Source organism: Zonotrichia albicollis, chromosome 8, assembly GCF_047830755.1.
Source record: "Zonotrichia albicollis isolate bZonAlb1 chromosome 8, bZonAlb1.hap1, whole genome shotgun sequence".
NCBI lineage: Eukaryota > Metazoa > Chordata > Aves > Passeriformes > Passerellidae > Zonotrichia > Zonotrichia albicollis.
In genome coordinates, this window is record NC_133826.1 from 3076495 (window position 1) to 3099460 (window position 22966).

Below are 22966 nucleotides of genomic sequence, written 5' to 3' on the forward strand. Positions count from 1 at the left end.
AGTTGTCCTGCTTCCAATACACCTCATTAACTAACTCTTCCTCCGCTCGCCCTTCTGAATACAAACACACCGGTCCCATATCGGCCCCATCTATTGCCTACAGATTTTATATTTAGACTTACTCAGGCTGCAATTAAACGAAATAGTTCTCATATGTAAAGTTTATAAACAGAGGAAAGTTCTGGCAGGGTTCGTGAAGCGGAGCCAAGTCCCGTTCTCCTCCCTGACTGCGGGGCCCTACTGATTTTTAGGTGGGTGCAGGCATGTGGAGTGTGGGCTGTGCTGCGCTGGAGACATCTCCAACCACCGCCAGCACTGCCGACCATTGCCAGCTCCCAACTTTTCCAAACTTTTCAGGGTTATTCCTCATGCATTTTGTTAGAGTGTGACAGTTTCTGGCCAGACTGGGAACTGTGGCACTGCCCAGTGGGGAGGAGTGGGGGTAAAGTCCAAGAAGGGAGAGAGTAGAGGGGTTAAAACTGCAAGGTAAAGGAGAAGAGGGGTTACAGACTGAGGTGATAGAGTTAAGGAGTTACAGACTGAGAGATGATGGGAGTTAGGGGGAGTTAAGACTGAGGTGATGGAGTAGACGGGGTAAAGATTGAGAGGAGATGAGGCAGACGGGTTGGACACTGAAGTGATGGAGTAGAAGGGTTGAACACTGTGAGGTGATGGAATAGAAAAGTTAAAACTGAAAGGTGATGGAGTAGAGGGGTTAAAACTTTGGATGCGATGGAGTAGAGGGGTTAAAACTGCGAGGTGACGGGGTGGAAGGGTTAAAGGCTGCGAGGCCGTGGAGTGGAGGGGTTGAACAGTTCCAGGCGATGGTTCCCATCTCCGCTGTCCGGCTGCTCCATGGCCGCTGGCCCGGCACATGGCCCGCCGGTGGCGGGAGCCGCTGCCCTCGCCACTCCTCCCTCGTTTCAAAAGCTGATTTTTTTCTCCCCCCCTTATTTTTTTTAAAAAAAGCAGGAAATAAAAAAAAAAAAAAAGGAAAAAAAAAAAAAGGAAAAAAAAAAAAAAAAAGAAGCGCAGAGGTTGCGGAGGTGGGGCCGCGCGGGGCCGGGGCTGGCGGCGCTGGGGTCCCGCGGCCCGCCCGGGCTCCGCCGCCCCCCCGCCCCTCGGTCCGTGTGTCCGGCCGCCCCGGCCGCTCCGTCGGTCCGTCCCCCGCCGCCCCGCGCTCCTTCACGCATCTCGCTATTCACCCCGCGCCTCGCAGACAAGGTTACCCCAGAGCGGCTCTGTAATCCTTCACTGAAATAGGCTTTATTGATTGCTCTGGTCTATTGTTCCCTTTTCAAGTCCCCCAAGTTCAAGTTCATCCCGGTGTTACATCATGTCTCGTTGCTAAGGGCAACCAGACAGCCCCAGACGTGACCGCCATCCGCAAACGCGGCGCTGCGCCCTCCCACCGCCGCCAGCCGCGCTGACGTCGAGCCCCGCTCCCAACACACTGAACTATTTATTCTGCCTAATTTATGACCTCCACAGCAAGAGAGACCCCCACTCCAAAAACCAACACTGTTGTATATTTAATTAATCTGTCTTTCTCTGGCACTTGGGAAAGTTAGACAAAGGTCTAATTATTGTGTGTCGCTCCCCACACTTTTCTTTTTGGGGTGACTATTTGCATGGGAAAAGAAACGGCGAGGCTGGGCGCGAGTCCCCTCCCTCCAAAACACCTTTTTTTTCCCCCCTGCCCTATTGACATTTCATGAAATACTTTAGCTGCTTAAGGGAATTAGAAAAAAAAAAATCTGATGTGAATGTAACTCCTTCGGAGTTGGTATTCAGTAACACAAATCAACTCATGACATGTTTAAATTTAAATGCTAACCACACACTCTGCGAGTTACTTTAAAGGTTAGTTTTTAATCAATAGAAGTTGCTGACTCGGGAGTTTTGAGCGGCGCAGTGCAGCTCTGGGGCCTTTGTCTCGCATTGGGCTTTCAAACTTTTTTTTTTTTCTTGAGATGATTTTAGCAATGATTTGCAGACACAGAGCGCTATTGTGCTCCTGACTAGCAACATGTCAATAAAGGAGTAGAGTTACCATGCACTAGGGTGTCAATATGACTCCTGCAGACACTGCTCGGCCTTAATACCAATGAAAAAACTTAACCCTTACAGGAGAGACCCAAACCAAACCGCACGCTTGTTTCAAAACTTCCTCTGCATAGCCTCGAGTGAAAAGCTGCTTTTACAGGACCCAAACTCGGAGCGCTTCGCCAACAGCTGCGTCCCGCTCCGCCTGCTCCTGCAGCCCCACTTGGATGAGATGTTTTATGGGCTGAGGCAGCAGAACAGCGAGACAGAGCGCGCATTTACCCAGCAGATCCCACCAGCACCGCTCTCGGGACACCGGTTTAATTTAGAGCATCTTACAGCTGAAGCACACACACAGAATGATCCTCCTTTTTCTGCTAATCATTTTAATATTAAGATCTCATATCCCCCCTCAAGCCTCCTATACATGTCTAAGTCTTCCAGGATTAGGGCTGAAGAGCACCATTGTTCCTCTGGAGCACCTGTGAAACTTCTCTGCTAGGGAGAGGAGACCTCCGGCCTCAAATGAAAACGTCTAGGAAGCGTATTAGGCACTTGGAGACCCGATAGCTGGGACCTATCAAGGGTTTTTTTGCATGATTAGGGAGCTTAGAATGGAGAAAAAAAAGAAGCCTGGATCCCTACATTTAGATGGCTGAAGTATTTTGTGCCTTGCTTTAGAGTGCTGCCCAATGTCTAAGCACCTCACCCATTTCATCCCTGCAGTTCTGTAACCTATCCGACTGCACCCCCTCGGAGCAGGCGGTGTTGCCTTTCTTAATTTAAAATCTCCATTTAAATCATGGGCCCTATCACAGTACGGTCAGGATGATATTATCTCCGTGCTTTTTCATAAAAGAGCCGGTGTTTTATTTCCCTTCTCTTTACTTTGCAGTACTGTTCTCCCAGTGAGTTTAGAGCTAAATGCACCCACTGGAGCTAAAGGTCCTGCTCAGTAAAATTGCTGCCACACAGTTGTCGCTGCAACTACGAGTCTGTATTGTCCTGCCCAGCATCTCGCTGTCCTTCTCCAGCACTCAAGGTGAAACATCAGAAAGAATTCTGCAGTCCGGTACGAGATCTTTGCTTCCCTTTCTCCAGTCAAATGAAGAAGTAATCTCATCAGGTTGAAAAGTGCTGACTAAGGATTTAATAAAGTGCCTGCAGATGTGTGTCATCTCTAAGGTATTCAACTCATGTAATGCAAAACAGTTCCACACTGAATGTGCTTATAAAATTCCATTTAACCATTGCAGAGCTCTATTTTACTGTTCTCCGAGGAGTATTATCACACTTTTTCCCTCCCCCCCTCTAATTTACAGCACCATGAAAGTTGAAACTCGTATTTGAGAATCCTCACAGTAGTAAGGTTTTATGATCCATAAACAATATCTACTTGACTGAATCCTAAACAGGAAGTCTGAGATGGCAATTACGGTTCTCTGATAGTGCAAGTCTTTTTGTTTCTTATGCACTCCTGGAGATAGCAGAGACACACAAAAATTCTCCAGCCACTCCTGACAATCAGCTCCTTTCTACAGGAAGAACAGCAAGGAAACATTCTGTGATTCTGGATATTTAACAAAGTGCCTCATCGACTCCTGTAGCAGTTTCTGCCTGAGTCAGGAGCCCAGGAGAACAGGCCCATTGTTTATGGAAACCTCCTCAAACCAGCCTTCCTGCACGCCGTCCCTCAACCCCAGCCTTGCTGCGAGCACCTCTCACGTGTTTCCAAGCAGAACGACAATCCAACCCAAACTTGTTCCATTTGCTTCTACCTGCACATCTCCTGCCCCAACAATGGGACCTTTCAGCTCGCTCAGAAAGCCGGGGCTGTGCACCCTCCCTATCTGTTTTTCGAATTAAGAAGTTAAACAAAAGTCCTCAAGGGCAAAGTTTAAGGCTGCGGAAGGAGGTTGTTAATGTGGAATCCAGAACTGGGTGTGACAGTTGGCTTATTTCTCCGGGCGATGTAGGTTATTTAAGGACATTCACACGTTTGAAACTCTGACAAACTCCACGCACAGCAGCTTTGGCTTCTCCATACCCACTCAGGGCTCAGGCCTGCTCAGTGATAGCTGTTTTCTGGAGGTTGAAGCCCAGTTTGTGTGCCCGGCGGCGTGACAGGTCGGTGCCATCGGGACTTCAAAGGCGGCTGCTGCGGCCGTTGCTGCCCCGGGCATGTGCAGGAAGCGATCGCTGCGCGGGCCCGGGCGGAAAAACCCACCTGTGATAAGAGCCTAAATAAAATAAAATAAAATAAAATAAAAGAAAATCCCATAGCTTTAGAGCTCGCCGGCAAAGCGGCTGTTTGGGCAGCCCAACTGAACGCAAGCCACGGCTGCTGGCACCTGCGAGGTCTCGCTGCGGAGCGTTGTTTTGTTTGGGGATGACATTTCAGTCACCTCAAGAACTTTGAGGCTCTCACGAACATTAACCCCGGGGAGGTGAATTGGGGTAACAAGTCCTTCTGGTTGCAAAGATAAAAGGAGAATGCGAGCAGTTAGGCAGTGAACCGGGCCTTTTGGCATCACCTTGTGAGAGGTGCCGGGAAGGCTCTTCCCCACGGTGCGTCGTGTGAAAGCAAGGGGACAAAACTGGGCCTTTGATGCCACTTCAAAAGGGTTGCCAGGGTGAGGGGAGACAGTGGCAGTTCAGCTTCTGCTGCGACTGGCTGGAGGGCTCCTGCAGACACAGCAACTGCCTCTGGTTTGCCCCACATCTGAATTCATCCCACTCTTCTAGTGCCTCCTCCAGAGTTTGTCCTGGCCCAAAATCTGATCCTACTGTGTAGGACCGAAAGGTGAATATAAAAGACAAGGTCACCTTTGTGCCTATGGAAGTTATTTTCTTAGAGCTGGAATTAATTATTTAGTAATTATATTTTCCAGACTGAAATACCTACAGGGACGTAAGTAGCATGTTGGTCATCCCCAAAGGGACATAAAACAGTGAGAGAATCTTCTGGTTGTCCAACATCCGCACCGGGGAGAGTCACACGCCCCACTCCGAGCACATTTATATTGTCTGGAGGCAGATAAACCTGTCCCAGGAGGGACACTACTCTCCAGGCAATGCCTACAGTAGCTCTGCATCCAATAGTTTTTGCAGGAATGCCAGTTGTGGCAAACTGCATTAAATTACGTGCAATAATTTTGTAATATGCACTTTTGCCTGCTGACTATTAAAAATGTATAGTAGTCCAAAACCACTTCTCTCCTGGGACCAACAAACTCACTTCGGGCAAGATTTCTGCTTGGGTTCAAACCTCAAGTTGGGAACAGCTAGTGTTTTTAAATAAGTCACCCCAAACCCTCCCAAACCTATGAAAACACACTCATACAGTAACTCCTGCTGTTGTTCCAGACATCTGAATGTTCCAGTAAAGTGTCCCAGCTGGCCCCAGATGTTTCTTAAGTATAAACCAATGCTCTGAGTGCTGGACCCCCTGCTGCCCCGACCTGGAGCTCAGCGGATTAAAGATTGACTGCGCTATGACATATTCGCATTTAGCCTGAATATAATACAGCAAAGACTTATCAATGGCAAATGTTTGAAATGTAACCCAGTCAGCAGAGTAGGCTGGCACTCTGAATATGATGTATAAATAATGTATGGGAACTTAAGATCTAAATTAGATCTACAGGAAGAAAACTTTCCCTTTTCTCTGCCTCTAAAAGAAAAGTTCTCTCACAATGAGGTCATTTTCCTGCCCCGTCTTTTGGTTTACAAAATTGCTTTTAGGCAGAGGGTCTTGCCTTTACTTGAGGAACATTTTGCCAGTTACAGTTTTTCTCCAGTTTTCTAAAAAAAATGAGCAACAAAGTTCACTTATTTGTTAGTAAATTGACTTTGAAATCTGCAAAATAACTTCTAAACTTTGCGTGGTCGGCTGAAAGCTGACTGCAGCCATGCTAAACTGCAACCCTTGCTGTTTGAAAAAAAAGAAAAAAAAAAGATAGTGAAGGGAAAGAGAGAGGAAAAAGAAAGGGAGAAAGAGAGAGAAACAATCCCATTTTGGTTTTTGTTAGAGGACGGCATACTACATAGATCAGAGACTTTTCAAAAAATAAAAACCCCCACTGTACACAAAGCACAGGAAAATGTGAGGAAAAAAGGAAAAACCTAAAAGCAGCTTAGAATGTGTTAACTCTGCCATTCTGTCAGCTTAAAGAGTATTTTATGCTTGATCAACAGCTCTCTTTTATTATGCTTTTCTTTCATTCATTCAAGACATCAAAGACCAGAACCACCAGTGTACCTGATCTACCAGAAGAACTTGTAAGGGTGTTCTAAAGAAACGGGGGTATTGGGAGCCAGACACCCCTGCGGACAAGGCAGTTCAAAGAGAATATTTCAACAATGATTACATTTTGTAAATCTTTGTACGAAAGACAGCTTATTTCCTGCTTTTTTCATGAAAAATAGATTCTATCCATTAAAGTGAGCCCACAGTATGAAAGTTACTTGAGATCTGAGGTACAGCAAGCGGATTAAGTGGAGGGTGAGATGAAATCTTTGAGAGAGACGATGGCTTTCTCTGATATTTGTCGCTGCCATAAGGTTTTCTGAGTAGGCTAGGAACTTTTTTTTTAAAAAAAATTAAATTTATTTGTAGACTTGCTGGTGGCAGTGAAGCCGTTTGTGAAAGCAAAATAAACTGGAATGAATCAGAAAGGAAAATTGCAACAAATAAAAAAGGAGCAGAGAAAACAAACGGCTGCAAAAAAACCTTCTGACATGTTTGAAAGGAAAACTATATATATTTGCCCCACTCCGAAAATCGCAGGCGAGCCATTTAAATCCTGCAGACAACTCCGAAGTGCAGCACACAGACCCAAGCCAGCTGTTTACTTTTCCAAGCCCGTGGTGGTTTCTGCATTGATAAACTATATAACCTCACACACACAGAAGGGATTTTAGCTATGCCAGACCTCATTGCTCTGTCCCGCTCTCTTTATGTGCTGTCACAGAATAAAAATGATCCTAACACAAACCCTGAAATAAGATCTCGCTCCAGAAAGAACATCTTTGTAGATATTTCCTGAGTTACTGCCAAGCGGGATTTTTTTCGCCCATTCATCCTTTCAAAGTTTTGCTATAAACATAGCCAAAAATTGTTCTGGAGTAATCAGAAATGACCAAAATATGACCCCCTAGCCAAGGCCAGCTGTGGGCAGGAGGGGAGGAAGCCGCCCCACGCCTGTGGCTGGGACAGCAGCCACCTCTGCCACCACACCTGGGTGACACCCGCCAGCATCAGCACCTCGCTCTCCCCTTCTGTTAGAGAAGGAGGAAACAGCGGGATGCATGGAATCAAAGAGGGAAAACCAATTTTAAACCCACCTCACGGTTTGCATCTACTATTTCGAGGTAAAAGCAAATGTGCTGTGAGGGGGGCTGAGTTTTGCACTCTACGCCTCGTTTTTAGACAGCCCCGTATTTTTCTCTGCTGGAGGCACAGTTAAATTTGCTCAGGAGTGCAACAATCCCATATTTCTTACAGCAGATCTCACTCATTTCTTTCCTTTTATGAAACAACACGTGCACGGGGACTTGGAGCTGCTCATAACCTCATGCCGGGAAGTCCCGTGGAAACTGGGACGGCAGACACACTGCTGCGACGGGACTTTCCAGCATTTTGCTTGGATGAAGGGAAAACCCTCTGGCTCCCCGGACTCCATCTCCCCCCTGGACACGGCACAAAAGCCTCTGGGTGCCCAGGGATCCCCCCCAGCCCCGGGGTGGGTGCCCGGGGCCTGCAGCGGCCCCGCTCCCAGCCCCTCACGGCCGCCCTCAGCCTGGCCCAGGCCCCGGCTGCGCCTTCCCAAGTTCAAGTTCAGGTTTAAGGGAAATAAACCGCTCCTCGGGAGCCTGCAGCCAGCCCTCATTTCCATGTGATCCCTCTGAACTTCGCCTGCGCCAGCGCGCCCTGTTTCCAGGGCCCGCCGAAGGAATGTTTTACAGTTAGAGCCCGCAGTGCTTTCTCAGGCATTTCAGACCCAGAGGCCCAAGTTTCAAGCTGCAGCATTAAAAGTTTCCACAGAGCTACTGCAGAGAGAGGGAGGGAGGGGAGGGGGGAGGGAAATGAGGAGAACAATATCGTCTTAATTGTCTCTATATAGCTCCACAGTTAAAGTATTACTTTTTAAAGGGACATAATTTATTCTGGAGGCACGGTGTTATAACAACCAGTACATACTTTCACCGCGGCGTAACCCGCTCTATTCTTCATTGTGCTTTCCGGTGGTGTTGCTTTTGCAGAACTCCTTGTTACGCCGTCCCCGGTACTGTACTTACAGTTTTATTCAATTTAAGCCAGTTCCTGCAGTCCTCAGGCGAGCAAAACCACCCCCCCTACCCCACCAAGCCTCGGGAGTTCTGCCTGCACCAGGACTGCAAAAATAATCTCCCCTCAACCACCATTTTTTTCTCCCCCCAAAAGTTTCTTTACTTTTTATTGCTTTAGACAATCGGGGAAAGTCATCCAAAGAAAATCAACCCCCAGCCTGGGCCTCCCAGGCTGGGCTCGCAGCGAGCCAGCCGAGCACACACGCACAGACACACACGTACACACACACAGGGGCTCGCCCTGCACTCCCTGCCCCGTCCCGGGCCGGCCCAGCCACAGGAGCTGTGTGAGGGGCCCAGGGCTCCCAGTGGGATGGATGGCTCTGCCAGCAAGCTGCTTCAGAGGCTGCGGCTCTTTGCTCTGCAGTTTGGGGTATAAAAGGTAGTTTTCAGCCTTTTTTTCCCCCATTTCTCCACTGGAGAGCAAGGAGGAGGGAAAGGTGACTGCAGCCTTCAGAGGTTGAAGGCTGAGGTGGCCTTTCCATGCCCTGGTCATTTAGCACCTATATCATCCTAGCTCTGTCAGCCCCAGTGGAGTTGTAGGGAGCCTATCCACCACCCCAGCTGTGTCCAGGGGCTCCCTGTGGTGTAATGGGAGAAGATCCATAGTGGGTCAAAAGGTACTTGACCTACAACTACCCAAGGTAGTTCAGTTGCTTTTTCTGACTGCCCTGAGAGTACTTCAGAGCACACAGAGGAAAGTGAGGGGAGAATGCTCACTCTCCTGTCCAACTTAGGCTGGACAGGAGAGTGAGCACTCCCTCCAAAATTCCCCCCCAAAAGTCAGGTCCCTGCCTGTGCTCTCTGTCTGGGTGAAGTGAACAAATGTGCAGCCCTGTGGGGACAGCAAAGTGGGCCCAGCCTGATCAAAGCAGGGCAAAAAGCAGGAGGGATGGGTTCATGGGGACTGAGAGGCACAGGGGAGGAACTGGAATGTGGGCAGCAGGAACAGTGGGGCTGGCAGGGCACACTCCAGGCAAAGGGACAGCTGGGGACCCCAGGATGAGAGGACCAAGATAGCATCATGTTTGGAGAGGTGGGTAGGGCAGGGTTGGGTTTGGAGACCACAAAAAAGGAAGAGGAATTCGGGTTTTGGCAAGTCCTAGGTGTTACTGGGCAAGGAGATCAAAACCAGGCTCCAAATTAACACGCACAGAAATAGGAGCACAGAGGCAACTCTGGCACTTTTGACCTTAAAATTACAGAAGACAGCGAGCTGGAGGAATAATGACTCGATTCATCAGGAAACCCTCCCTTCCCAAAACTCCTCTTAAAAAAAGAAAGCCAAGAGGGCATTGAGCTGAACAAAAAAACCTCTCCTGAACGTGGGAACTTTTGACATCTGCATTTTTCCTGATGCTTTGTACCTTGCTAAACTGCTCTAATAAAAATGGAAGGTCGTGCATCATGCCTGTGCTCAGGGACTCATCTGTGGGGATCCCTGAAGGGATTTCCATCATGCTCTGGGCAATCCCATCCAGGGATGAGTCCTGTAAAGATCCATGAGGCCATTGGGGTCAGGATGCTACAGGAGCTGTGTGAGTGGGGCAGGGAAAGACCACCCCAGGCTCCAGAGGCTGCCAGCTCTCTGTTGGGGAAATGGGAAAAGGCTTTGCAGCACACGATCCATCTTTGGATGAGGAGGGATGTATTAGACATGGTTGGCTAAAGGGAGTTGGGTCTTGGCCTAGCTTGGAGCAATTTTCACACATACTGTGAGATGCCAATAAAAGTCCTGGTGGAGTGTAAAGTCATTAAATGAGATGAAATTAAACAATTTAGTTATTTCTGCTTCATCATATTTGTGCAGTATGGCAGGCAGAATGAATTACTACTAATGATCAAATTTAGTAATACTAATTAAACTATCTCAATTTAATTAATACTAACAGAGAAAACAGACAAAATTACTAATGTAAACCTTGAACTTAAAATCAAAAGGTGCCTCTTCGCTTTTGTGAGTCACTGAATGTGAGGCTTTTCCCTGAAAATAGCCTGTGTAGAAGTGGCTCTTTGTACTCCCTAAGCAAGCTGCTCCATTGTATGGTTAACTACAGCTCTCCTCCAGCTTTCTTTGCCCCCATTTTTCCCTCTAAATGTTACTACTTTTACTCCTTGTTTTTCCAAAGAGCTTCCAGGAGAAGAATCTGAACTCTGTTCAGACTCACACAATATCAACAGCACTGATAAAACAGTTACCACTACTGGGACAAATTCTGCCTTGGGTGCTTGTAGGGAGAGGATTTATAAAGAGCCTGTGGAGCCTCCCTTGCTGGGAAATCATGGGGTCACAGAATGGTTTGGGTTGGAAAGGACCTGAAAGATCAGATGATCTTCCAACCCTCTGCCATGAGCAGAGACACCTTCCACTCCACCATGGGCAGGGACACCTTCCACTGCACCAAGTTGCTCCAAGCCCCATCCAACATGGTCTAAACTTTAAAATTTAGCCCACATGACCAGTAATTTGGGAGAACCCCAAATCCATCTCTACATCAAGGAAAATGGCTTTAGAGTTAATACCTGTAACCACAAAATAAAAACGCCACAGAAATACATGAAGACTGCAGCGTAAACCCTCCCCATAGAGAAAATGTGGATTTTAACCTTTATCTTATCTGAAAAAGACTAGATTTACTCTACTGTGCATAGATATAAGCAAAAGAGAAGCATAATTAAACAAAAATGTTATTGTATTTCTATAACAAACTCCTGGCAATAACAAATCTTCCATCTCCTCCTCTCATCAGCTTCAATGAATGTACAGCCGGGTCCCATACCACAGATTCTCAGACATGATCTTTAACCTAAAGGACTGCAACAAAGTCCTTAAAAAAACCCCAGCAAACCAGGGAATAGCCAAACAAGGAATATAATGTGTCAAAGTGTTCTTCCAAAATCTCAAATCTCATTGTTTAGCCCATGCCAAGATGAAAAAAACCCAACACCACATGCAAATATCGTATCTCAGTTTATCCCTTTTTTTTTCTTTAAAAATAGGCAATTTTTCTGTTGTCATATTTAAAAAGATGCAGTTACAGAAAAGGCACAAAAGGATACCTAAAGTTGTATAAAGCTGCTCGAAGCAATGCAGAAATTCATAGAATCCTTGAATGGTTTTGGGTGGAGGAAACCTTAAAGCCTGTGTTTTTTCATGTCCTGCAGGACAGGGACACCTCCTCCCACTATCCCAGATTTGCTCCAAGCCCCATCCAACCTGGTCCTGGACACTTCCAGGGAAGGGGCAGCCACAGCTTCTCTGGAAAACCTGTGCCAGGGCCTCACAGGGAACAATTTCTTCCTAAGTTATTGTGTTCAGCCTCAGAGGTGGCTGCACCGTGCTGGTTGTGACTTTGGTTACTCATATCTCATAATTAAAATTACATTTCAGTGCCTTCTGCAGTGCATTCAGCTGCATCTCTCCTCAAGTGTAATAACCAGTGTTTGTGTAGGTGATGTAACACTTGGGTCACACAAGTGAATATGCCTGGGAATATTATGATTATAGTGTCAGGACTGTTTTCTAAGTTGAATATTAATAACTAAAGCACCTAAGGGGGAACCTAGAAGATATTTTTGAGTTTAGCCTTTTGATTTTTATGGTTTTAAATTAAACTTTTCCAGTTCTACCTCTGTTCAAGCAGAAAATGCTATCAAAGCAAAAGCCTAAAATGAGATGTGTTTTGCCGTTCTAAACTATAACCAGGTAAAATTTGAAAGCTGCAATTTCCCATGCTGTTAGCAATCATTACTAAGAACAGACACCTTTGTCAAATTTAAAATATAAACAGATTTTACCAAAATTGAGGTAATTTTGCTGTATTTCTTCTGAGACCCCAGCCTGTGTTAGTTATATTTCTCTAGGACAGTCCAGGACTAGGCAGGTGATGCTCAGTGTCTTGGGAACGTGGAAACTTCTGCAAACTGAGGACTCCTTCTCTGTTAAGAAAAGGCTTCTTTTGGTCCCTTTTTATGGAATTCACTATTAATTTCAGAGCAGGACAGTCTTATTTTGCAAAGTGTTCACCTCTGGAGCTTATTCATTCCCTGACCTCTGTGTTAATGCCATTAAGCAAAGGTGATTCCTAGAACAGAGGTAGCTTAATGCCTATCCATTGGGAAGGATGCAGGGATTGTGGCCTTTAATTTTTGACCTTCATTGTAGACTGTGGTCCTAATCCTTAGATTGCAGAATTCTTAAAAAGTATATATGGCAGCTGGCAAAAAATCTTAATGTTCCAGTAAATGCAAAAGCCATAAATTCAGCTGCTGACCTTTTCCATCCAGGTCACATGTGACATCTACTGGAGTTTGTCAGGCTGGGTGGAATTTATGGGGCTCATATAGGTATCAGCTGCAAAGGCTGAACTTTCATGAAATGTCTTTCAAAGGCACTTCCAAAACCCTTGTAAAAAGTCAGTATGGCTTTTTTTTTCATACGGGTATACATTCTGCACACATTTTAAAAGGTCTCATCGTGCCACCTCTGCAAATTTGCAGCACCTGGGAAACTTCAGCTCTTAAATTATTACTCTTTACAAAATAGAGAAATCAGGCCAGGCATGTAATTACTGCCATCCCCAACTTCCAACAGCCCCTTCCCCAGCCTGGCTCTTTGAGAACTCCTTCCTTTCTGCTGTGCAGCCTCCTGCCCCTCTCTGGGATCGATGCTATCGATGCTCTATTGTCAGTCAGAGAAATGGGATTTGATAGTGCCCTCAAGCAGTTGGGAAGAAGGGGAGGAATACAAAACCTGCCCAGCTCCACACCGTCAGCGTGGGATCAATGCTCTCAATAATACGTTTGCCGCCACGTAGCGCCCTAACTGTCGCAATTAATAATGTAGAAGGAGCTGATTAACTTAAGTAAAGTGCTCTCCACTGTGTAAACACATCAAGATCTATAGGGCCAAAGAGGAAAGAAAGAACAAAACGTCATTTTTATATTTTATGTGGACACATTCTTGCTTTCTATTCTGCTCTTGTAACAATTACTGTACTAGCCACTCTGACAGAGTCAATAAATTGATTGTGGGCCTGATGCAGCAGCGAGCAGACTAATCCAATACAGCATTATCTGCTGTGGAGGCTGGGGTGGGCAGTGGTGGCCAGGAAATCAGCCAAGCCAGCCAACAGCAGCAAGGGGCACAGAACCATAACCTTGCCTTAGCCTGGCTTCATTTGTGGGTGTGAACGTGGGGGTGTGAGCAGTGCTCTGCCCATGCTGCACCCTCAAAACCCTCCCAAGGCTCCACCTGGCAGGAATCAGCTCCTAAACTGGACCCTGTGGCTCAGGGAGGATCAGCTCATCTCATTTCCTCATGTTGGCAGCCATGAGTTTAAACACCTGATGGCTTTTCCCCCCCTACACCAAAGTCATGCTCCCCACAACTGCACCCTCCACAACACAGCAAGAACTGCTGCCTGTCCGCTGAAAAACAAATCTGGGAATCCCCTCCCACGCCCCCTGACCTGTGAACACAGGGAATGTCACATTTTGTCAGCTTAAATGGCCACTTGGGCCTGGTATTATGTCTCTGACAGTGGTTGCAGTCCTCTTGGGAGGAAGCTGCAAGAATCCCTACAAAGGAGATGGACCAAAATGATTTGGCCTGAGGGGAAGCTTCTTCCCAGCCCCATGCAGTAAGTGGTAGGCCTTGTAAATCCATGTTAGCGGGGAATATGAGATTGAAAAAATAAAAATAAAAGAAAGTTTCCTGCTGAATGGAAAAAAGAAAACTGTTTTTTGGCAGAAGTTCTTCAAGAAGGAGAACATAGGCCATTGTTATTATGAAGACTTTTCAATGAAAACACAGAAAATCATTGCCTTTTAGAGTAATTGTTTAGCTAAAGAAAGGTTACACAGCTTGTAGAGAATTTAGTAAGAAATTAAATCTCTCCAGCTCATTCATCATATTTCTGCATTTGCCAACTCTTCCCACCAGGCCCATACTTACTCCTTCCCTTTCTTCTCCCCCACTGTGGAGTAAGTAATGGCCATAAAACCCACAGAAAGGCAGCCTTACACACAGGCTTCCTGGTTATTGTGAGGAGGGGGAAAACTCAGTAAGTTTAATTGCTTAGTTTGGGAAATTCTTCTATGTCCATTGTAAATAATTCTATGCTAAATCTACTGGAAATAGGATGCTGAGTGCTGGTTTCCAAAAAAGAGTCGGAACTGTTCACCAGAGTCTACAAGGAGAAGGAGGAGGAAGAAAAAGCCCAGGAACAAGGATCCCCCCTGCTGAGGACTAACCCAGGCATTTTGGGACTGATTTGGCTCCATCCTGCTTTGAAGATGCAGCCACATGATGGCATTGGGAAGTTTTCTGTGAAACTTTACCTCTCTAGGGCAATATGTGCTTTCTTTTTGGGGTGTGCTGTTCTCAGTTCCTTTTAGGAACTGACCTGAGGGTGGAATTTCCTATCCACACTCTCTTTAGGCCGCCCTCAAGTTCAGAATGGTATTCCTACATCCTGGGTGGAAGAGGAAACACAGCACCAAAATTCAGGTCATGTGTCAGTAGCCTGATGCCATTGGTGCAAAAGCAAAGCACTTTTTGGACAGAGATCAAAACTTTGAGTGATCATAAGGGGGCTCCAGGCTTTGGATGAGAGCAGCCCTCACTTTCCTTTGCCAATATGGGAAAATCCACAGATCCCTGGAGGGTTTGGGAGCAGAGTGATCCCTCTAAGTTCAGCAGAAAGTAGCAGTTCCACACCCCAAAACTATGTTTTATACCTGATCTATGCAAACTATTTTTCTTAACACACTAAAGATGTTATTCTTTCATGGAAATCATGTTCTGAACCTCTCACTACATTTTCTGGACAGACCAAGAGAAAGAAAAGGAATATTCAAGTGTGCTTAGAAGTGCTTTGCAGCTGAAATTGGACACATGTACTGGCTTAGGGAGGTTACTGTACAGAATATGGAATTCTTAGAGGGCTGAGCCTAACAAATGCTTCCAAGTTAGAGTTTTTTTATCTCCATTCGCACTCAGTCACAAGCAGTGCATCCAGCCTCGAGGATGAGTGTTCTGATCCTGAGGAGGGACATTCCTCTGAGCAACAAGTACCTCTGACCTGGCTTATAAACAGCTCTGCTCAAAACCCCCAAAACCCAAAATAAACCCACCAAAACAAAAGGCCTGGTGTGGTTCCTGCAGCCTCTCATGTTTTCTGCCATGTCCCCCACACACCCCTCGAGGTGTCGCTGCCCTGCCCCGTGTGTGGAGCAATGTGGTGGCTCAGCTGTCAGCACAGTGCCACAAACCCCTGCCCTGCCCCTGTGCCCAGGGCCAGCAGATCCTGCCTGTCTGCCCAGTGCCATTCCTGGGCTCTGGGAATGGGGATGAAGGCAGCAGGGTGTGCAGGCAGCCAGGGCAGGGCAGGCAGCCCGTGGTGCTCATTAATAAAGCACATGACCACGAGCTGCGTGGGGCTCAGCGTCCCCTTGGGAGGGGGCAGAGGGCAGGGCAGGGTGGCACTGAGCAGCAGGGATGGAAAATCCCCGTGAAGCCAGGCACACACACGGATTTGTGCAGAGGAAGGAGAAAAATGTGTGCACTGGTTTCTTTCTTCCATAGGGTGGCAATGGAACCTGGGCACAGAGCGGCTCTGCCTCTTCAGCTGGGGGAGGGAAGCGCTGCAGGAGCTGCATCAGCTTTCCAGGCAAGGTGCTGACTTTGATCTATGGATCCTGTACACTTCTGGGGGCTGCCACAGACAGGGCTGCTCCCCTGCCTGCCTCCTGGAGAGGGGCATCACCTGCACCACGGTCCTCACATTCCAGTGTCCGGGCAGCAGCGCCCGGCTGCTCTCACAGAAGGACCCTCTCCTCTGGAATTCGCCTCCCCCCTGGTCTGACAGAGCTCACATCTGCTATCCTACAGGACACAGCATCCAGCTCATTTTTTTTCCTCATGCCCTTTGTTTTAAAGCGCTGCCAGTGAAAAATTGCAGGTTGCAGTTTGCTCTCTAAACAAACAACAAAAAAAAATCGCTTGTGGGGAAGCAAAACAAGCTTTGCCTTGTCTCTGGGAAAGAAAGTAATTGTACAATTAGGTTTGTGGATGCACCTGAGGCATATGGTGGTTTTTTTAGAGATAAATAAAAGCCCAAAAGGAGAAAGCTACAAAGATACCACTGTCTAATTTGGGAAGGGCAGGGAGCAGGAGAAGATCTAAAGGAGTTAGCAATTTCCTTGTACTATAAACACTTTGCTAAACTTCAGTGATTTCCCTCCTAAGTTAATATTGCTCTTTTAAAGATGAATTTCACAGGGTGCATTTTTGTACCTGGTCTTTATAAGGCTGTTCTGCTGAGCTTGCTGGTTTCCATACCTGTTATTTTGCTGCCTAGATAAGCTTGCTTGACTTTTGGTTATTTTCTTAAACTTTATTTCAGTGTTCTAGGCAGGCTACAGGCCTTTTGTTTCAGTTGTTTTGTGCTATAAAGGATGAGCTCTATCTAGAGCTCTCTTGTAGCTGGGTGGCTCTAGGGCCCCGCCAGGGAAAGTGTGAAAACACAAGGCCTTTGCTTATTATCCAGGATCTAACTGTGCTTTGGGATTGTGCAAAGGCAGAACCAGGAAGAGCTTCTACTTCTGTCCTTCTAGAAATAAGTTTTATCTTTTCCTACATAAAGCTAAGGGAATAAATATTTAGGTTTGTGCTTAACTAGGTTTTTAGAAACTACCTGGGATGGATCTGATACCGAGTGTGTTTACACTAGAGAAGGATTTTTCCTGAAACAGCCGGTCAGGGCTACAGGATTCACTTTCTCACAGGGTAAAGTGGCTGATTCCCTGCCTGGGTGCCTGCAGTGGGAGGCAGTTTCTGTTCCCTGCATCCTCACAACCTCCCTGTGCAGGGCACATGGGCCAGTGGCAGGTAGGAGCGATTAGATGGAGCAGGCATGTGTTTCTCAGGAACTGTTTTTAGCATCCCAAGTGCAATTTCCAGGAAGATGCAGGCTAAGTAGGTGGCAAACAGGACTCAGCATAGTAAACAATGTTTAGTGCGAAGTGGAGCTGCAGCATGATGAGTACAGAGCACGTGGATCCCTAAAGGAATTTTGTACCCTAGAGCAAAGCCAGGGTATTAGAGAGCAGCAAGCAGCATTTGGAGTGGTGAGTGGCAAACCCTGGCCACAGGCTGCTGGTTTAGCATTCCCAGCTGCATGCACTGTGTTTCACTGTTAATTTTAGGAAAAAACCACCTCAAAATGCAGCCCTGTTTATTCACCTCGTTGCTACCGAGAGGCTCGTCCCTAATTAATGTGAGGGGACTTTCCCATCCCTCCACCACCCTCTGTGTTGCAGGTCCTTGGCAATATGAGAGACGTATCTATTACTTAGTCATGAGCTATCCAGACCAGCTTGCTTTTGAAACCAGAGCCCCCTGTACCCCAGGCATCCTGTATTTCTGATTTGCATATGCAATAGGCAGTTAAAAAGCTGATGCCCCCATATTGCTTGCAAGTCAAGTAGCAAAAGTAAATGATTTATCAAGCAAAGGTTACAACACCTGTGCCTTTTTGTCAACATATACAGGGGATGCCAAGTCAAGTGTTGCTTCTAATAGCTCAAACAGAAATTTAGATTCAAATAACCCCCAAGACAGGACAATTGTGCAGTGAGTGGAGTGGCAGAGTGATGGATGGTGTAAGCAGCAGATGCAAAACCAAAGCAACTGAAAACTTTGGAAACTGCTAAAACCAGGCAAAGCCAACAGCCCCTTGGGGGCTTTGGTTACCAAATCAGAACTACTGACTTAAAGCAGTTTATTTCCCCATCCCTTCTCTGATAGACTGGTTGTCCTGTTGCAACCTTTGCTGACACAGGAAGATGGCTTTTTAATGAATATTATATAAACTCTATAAAATTCCTTTAAGAGGTTATATTTGCCACAACATGACATAAATCAGAACATAGTGCTAATGGAAATGTCTACTGATATTTTTTCTAATAATGATTCAGAAAGGCTTGTACTGGGTTTGGTTGTTTAGAAACAGCCCAGCACAGAATGATCCTTGCCCCAGCCCATGGTAATTTGCCTGGGATTTTATTCCAATGTTCTGGGAATGCCCATGTATGGGAACTGTGACTCCTGCTCCGTGGAGCTGCCACATCCCTGTGCACAGACTCACTTCTGCAGCACTTCAAGACTAATGATGATGATGATGTGTAAATAGTGCTTATAGTGCAATGTTCCACCAAGAGAACATCAGAGCCACCAAAAATCTGGCCAAAATATTTTCATATGGGTTGTAGCTGGACCATAATTTTTAAAAAGCAGATGTTCAGATGAAGCCTTCATTTTTATTTTATTTTTCCAGCAGCAAGGATTCACTTAACCCTTATATTTGAGCTTGACTTCCAGAAGCTCGGAGTGTTCCCTGCTTCCTCTTGTCTCAGGGAGCTGTGTCCCTGGCTGTTAGTCCCTGTATTTTAGCCTGACTCTGGATGTACTCTAAAGACCCTGATGGAAAGGAGCCACCCCAGCTGCTTTTAATAATGCAGTCCTATGTGTTTTTACATTTCAGTTTTGAAAATGTCCTAAGTGGTTGTTCTATACACTAATGCCCTGCAAAAAGGAGCACAAAAGCCTGTCTTTGTTTAGAGGAATGCTACATAAATCCCAAATCATTGCAGTTAGCACTTCTACCTCACTTCTCTGACTCAAAGCACAGTCAACTTCAGAGTTCTTTCATGAATAAGTAGTGAGTTTGCTGATAAATTATATATTTAGTATCAAGTGGGTTGTGGTGGTGTAATGATGTATAGAAGCAGGGAGATGCAGCTGCAGTCAGAGACTGGAAGTCAGTCTCCTTGCCCACTGCAGCATGTTAGACTTTAATTGAAAGCTGTGCTTGAGTATTGTTTTTCACTGTACAGCATTGTTATTCACTACACTGCATTACTGAGGAGCACTTAAAGTAACGCTAGAGCACTTTAAAATGATTTAAGTCATAAATAAGGAGGATAAAAGTTTACAGTCAACAAACTTATCTGGGAAACTTAGGCTGCAGGATGCAAGTAAGTTTTAAATATCTTTGGAGACTTAATACTGTTGTGTCTTACTACATAATCAATTTACCAACTAGGAGTTTTTCAAGTCTTCTGGAAAAGGTAAGTAGCATTCTCCAAAGGGTTTCAGGTTTCCTGAGCTATGAAGGAAAAGACCAAATGCTTAAGGACTTTAGCAGCACACCTTAAAATTCCTGTTTCCCAATTTCAGCGTATTTCTGTATATTCCAGTTGTTTCCAAAACAACTGGAGAAATATGATTTAAATGGGAAGGTGCATGAGAACTTGTCACACCCATGAACCCCATAAAAGCACAAGGCTGGAAAAGTGGGGCGCAGGCTGAGTTTTGTCAAGGCAAGAAAAAACCCCCCAGAATCTGATGGGTTAAACCCCTCTCTGCATTGCTGCTGTACTTTGTGTGACCCTATTTAATGCAGAGAAGGTTTGAGATTCGATATAGTTTAACCTGTGCTGTGCACAGAGCTATAAACTAAAGCCCCTAACAAATTGTACACAAAGAGCAGACAGCAAAAAATCACGTTGTGCTCACAGGCAGCTGCTTGCAGCCCTGTAAACTGGAAATCTTTGGGAATGAGTGACCTGTGTTTCAGTGACAGTGGAGGTGCTGAAGCCATCACAACGAGGAGTCTGTCCTCATGCACCTACTGTGGCATGTGACAGCCATTAATCTGCACACTAATTATTCAGAAGCCCATAAACCATTTGAAAGAACTTACAAGAGCCAAGGGTAGTAATGCCCAGTTTGCCAGTTATTTGAATTATTGCTTTTTAGTCACTGCAACCAGCTCAAAACAGAATCACAAATATTTCGTGTAGTTGACCTTTAAAAGAATTGCAACGTAGTCAAGCAATCACTTCAAACTATAAACTACAGTTGTCCTAAAGCACTAACTCTGTTCACTTTTTTATACCTTCCCCCCCATGATAACGTGATATTAAGCCCAGACTTAATTTTTTCAACATCTGGCTCAAATTAGCTGCTAACAAAACTGCCAACAACTATTTTCTTAATCGACCCTGGGAATTTGATACAGCTTGGAAAAAGCACATTTAAATCTCGTCCTTCTCCTAAAGAAACACAAATGTTTACTTGAGCTTCTGATTTGACCATAGCAGGACCATGAATTCAGCTAACCCAGCTTTATAGGCCTGCCTCAACTGGACTTTTTTCTCTTTGCATAAGGAAAACAGATGTGCTCACAATCACAAAAATCTCCTGCTTGCTCAAAGCCCACCATGCAAATGGCCAACCAGGAATTTGAGTATTTTTTTTCCATGAGTATTTGAGGTTTATTTTTTGCATATCACAGACTGGTTTGGGTTGGGAGGGACCTTAAAGATCATCTTGTTTCATGGGACACCTTCCACTAGCCCAGGTTGTCCCAAGCCTTGTCCAGCCCAGCCTTGGACACTCCCAGGGATCCAGGAACAGCCGCAGCTTCTCTGGGCAACCTTTACCAGGCAGGGAAGGATTTTTGCCTAGCATCTGATCTAAACACAATTAAATGCAGTGCCTGGGGAGCAGGTTGGAGCCAAAGCCTTTGAAACCCCGGCCCTAGAGCAAACAACTGCGTGCTGGGAGCCAACACCTTAGAAAGCAGAGAGGTCCTTCCAGTCATGAAAGCAGTGTTGTTATCACCACACAAGCCCCAAAAATAAATTAAAATTAAAAAACAAACAAAGGAAAAAAAAAAACCACAACAGACAAACAAACTGCAAGTGACATTTCACTGTAGTTACTGAGACCATGTGGGTGAAGTGACAGCGGCAGTGCAGCTGCTCCGCGGGGACACGTTAGAGGACACTGGAGGAGGAGGAGGAGGAGGAGGAGGAGGAGAAGAGGCTGCAGGCAAACAGAGAAGTCGAAAGCGGCCCACCTGAGTCTGTTGAGGGATATTTACAAAGCTTGGATCCCGTGGTCCAACACTGACGAATCGGTTTGCGGGGGAGGTGCTGGGTGTCGAGTAGGCTGTGAAGGGAAGGGACACATGCGTTGAGGAAGCGGCACTAGATTGCACACGAACAACACCAAAACACACTGTCTCAGAGCCACCTAAGCAGATGTTTGACATAGAAATGTGCGAACGTTTTAGAGAGCGAGAGTTTGGTTTGAGACACTGGAAAGGTTCGGGCTTCGTGGTGGGGGGATCAACACGTAGGGGACTGGGCTGCTGGGAGAGGGGTGGCCCCAAACGTGGGCTCAGGGGAGGGTGGGCAGCTCTCCAGCCTGAAGGAGAACCACTGCAGGCCTTTCCATGATGGGCTGGCACAGGAGATTTCTGCAGGTCCTGACTGTTTTCACTCGAATGTCTGGTACCTCTATTTTTAACAGAGTTTTGTATAGCAATGAAATTACCTAAGTGCTCATTAACAGAATCAGACCCTTTATTTCATGCTAATCCAGCGTTTCTCTCTGGATATAAAGTTTTGGTTTTCATACTGCTGTGGTCTGCACTCTCTAAAATGTTCACTTGATGTGTTTGACAAACTAGGGAGATCCTTTCGGTAAAAAATTAATGGGTTGCAGTTTCACTGGGGTGGTAAGTGCAATCAGTCTGAAGGCTGAAGCTGCCTTTAAAAACTGGAGTGGCTCCCATAAATGTAAAGCTATTAAATGCAATGCAAGCCAAGAACCCAGATTACTTCCAAACTTGAAGTACTTTAATGATTTTATTGTTGCATTATATTCTCCACTGCAACTGTCCACAATGCCACGTACTTCCACATCCAAAAGCTTTCAATGCATTTTTAGTCTTCCTCTCATTTGAAAACCCTCAAGCAATATTCTCTCTTCCTCAGTTTTTTGCATGTTTAGATCTAAATAACGCAAATAGATGCCTCAATACAAAGAGGGCTCCTATCTATTTTGAATATATTTATGGGAATGCATTCTGCTGAATAAAATCCCCAGACAACCTAACTATCCAATGAAGAGACAAAAAAAAAATAGTAAAAGGAAAGTTACTTGCCAAGTTCCAGTCAGGCTAAATATAATGTTGAGGCCTCAACGTTACAGAAAAGTAAAGTGAGTTAAGAGTCAGAGAAGACACTGAGTTGGCTGTGGGGGGGAAACTCTTTTACCTTTCTGAAGGCAAATGTTTGGTGAAGAGGAATTACCCTGGAGGAGCCTTTGGTTTAAGGCTGTGCCAAATCAGACCAGTGCTCCACCTTGGCCATTGTCACCTCTCTCAGAAGTCATAAGCAAACACAACCAAAACAGGTCACATATTTACTTTCTCCCATTCTTTCCCACCTCTGATTATTTTCAACTCAGGGACTTCCTGTGTTAAGGCCCTGGAGGGATTTCTCACCCAATGCCCAATCTGCACTTGGACCATGTGGATGTTCTGCCTCCCACAGAGCCCTTGGGTGATGAGTTCCCAAGTCTAGAAGCATGCAGAACCTCATCCTTCAAGTCTCACAAACATCTTGTGATGCCTCTTAGCTCTCACAGTTTCATCAGAATACTTCCTTTTATCAAGATTCCCTGAAATCACCCCAGGAACTGCATATCTTC

At 45.8% G+C, this 22966-nt stretch overlaps 1 protein-coding gene across 18 annotated transcripts in view; it reads right to left on the bottom strand.

Moving 5' to 3' along the window:
* NFIA (nuclear factor I A) overlaps positions 1-22966 on the bottom strand; it is a 346615-nt gene that overhangs the window by 6571 nt on the left and 317078 nt on the right. For 15 of the 18 annotated variants that reach the window (XM_026796581.2, XM_014270796.3, XM_014270799.3 and 12 more), the window contains one exon: positions 21327-21418. The exons of 2 other annotated variants lie outside the window; for them this stretch is intronic. In XM_026796581.2, coding sequence (XP_026652382.1) covers positions 21327-21418 — 92 coding nt within the window. Of the gene's footprint in view, positions 1-1229; positions 21419-22966 lie in introns of all 18 variants that reach the window. One more of the 18 variants, XR_012581251.1, reaches the window with a different exon arrangement.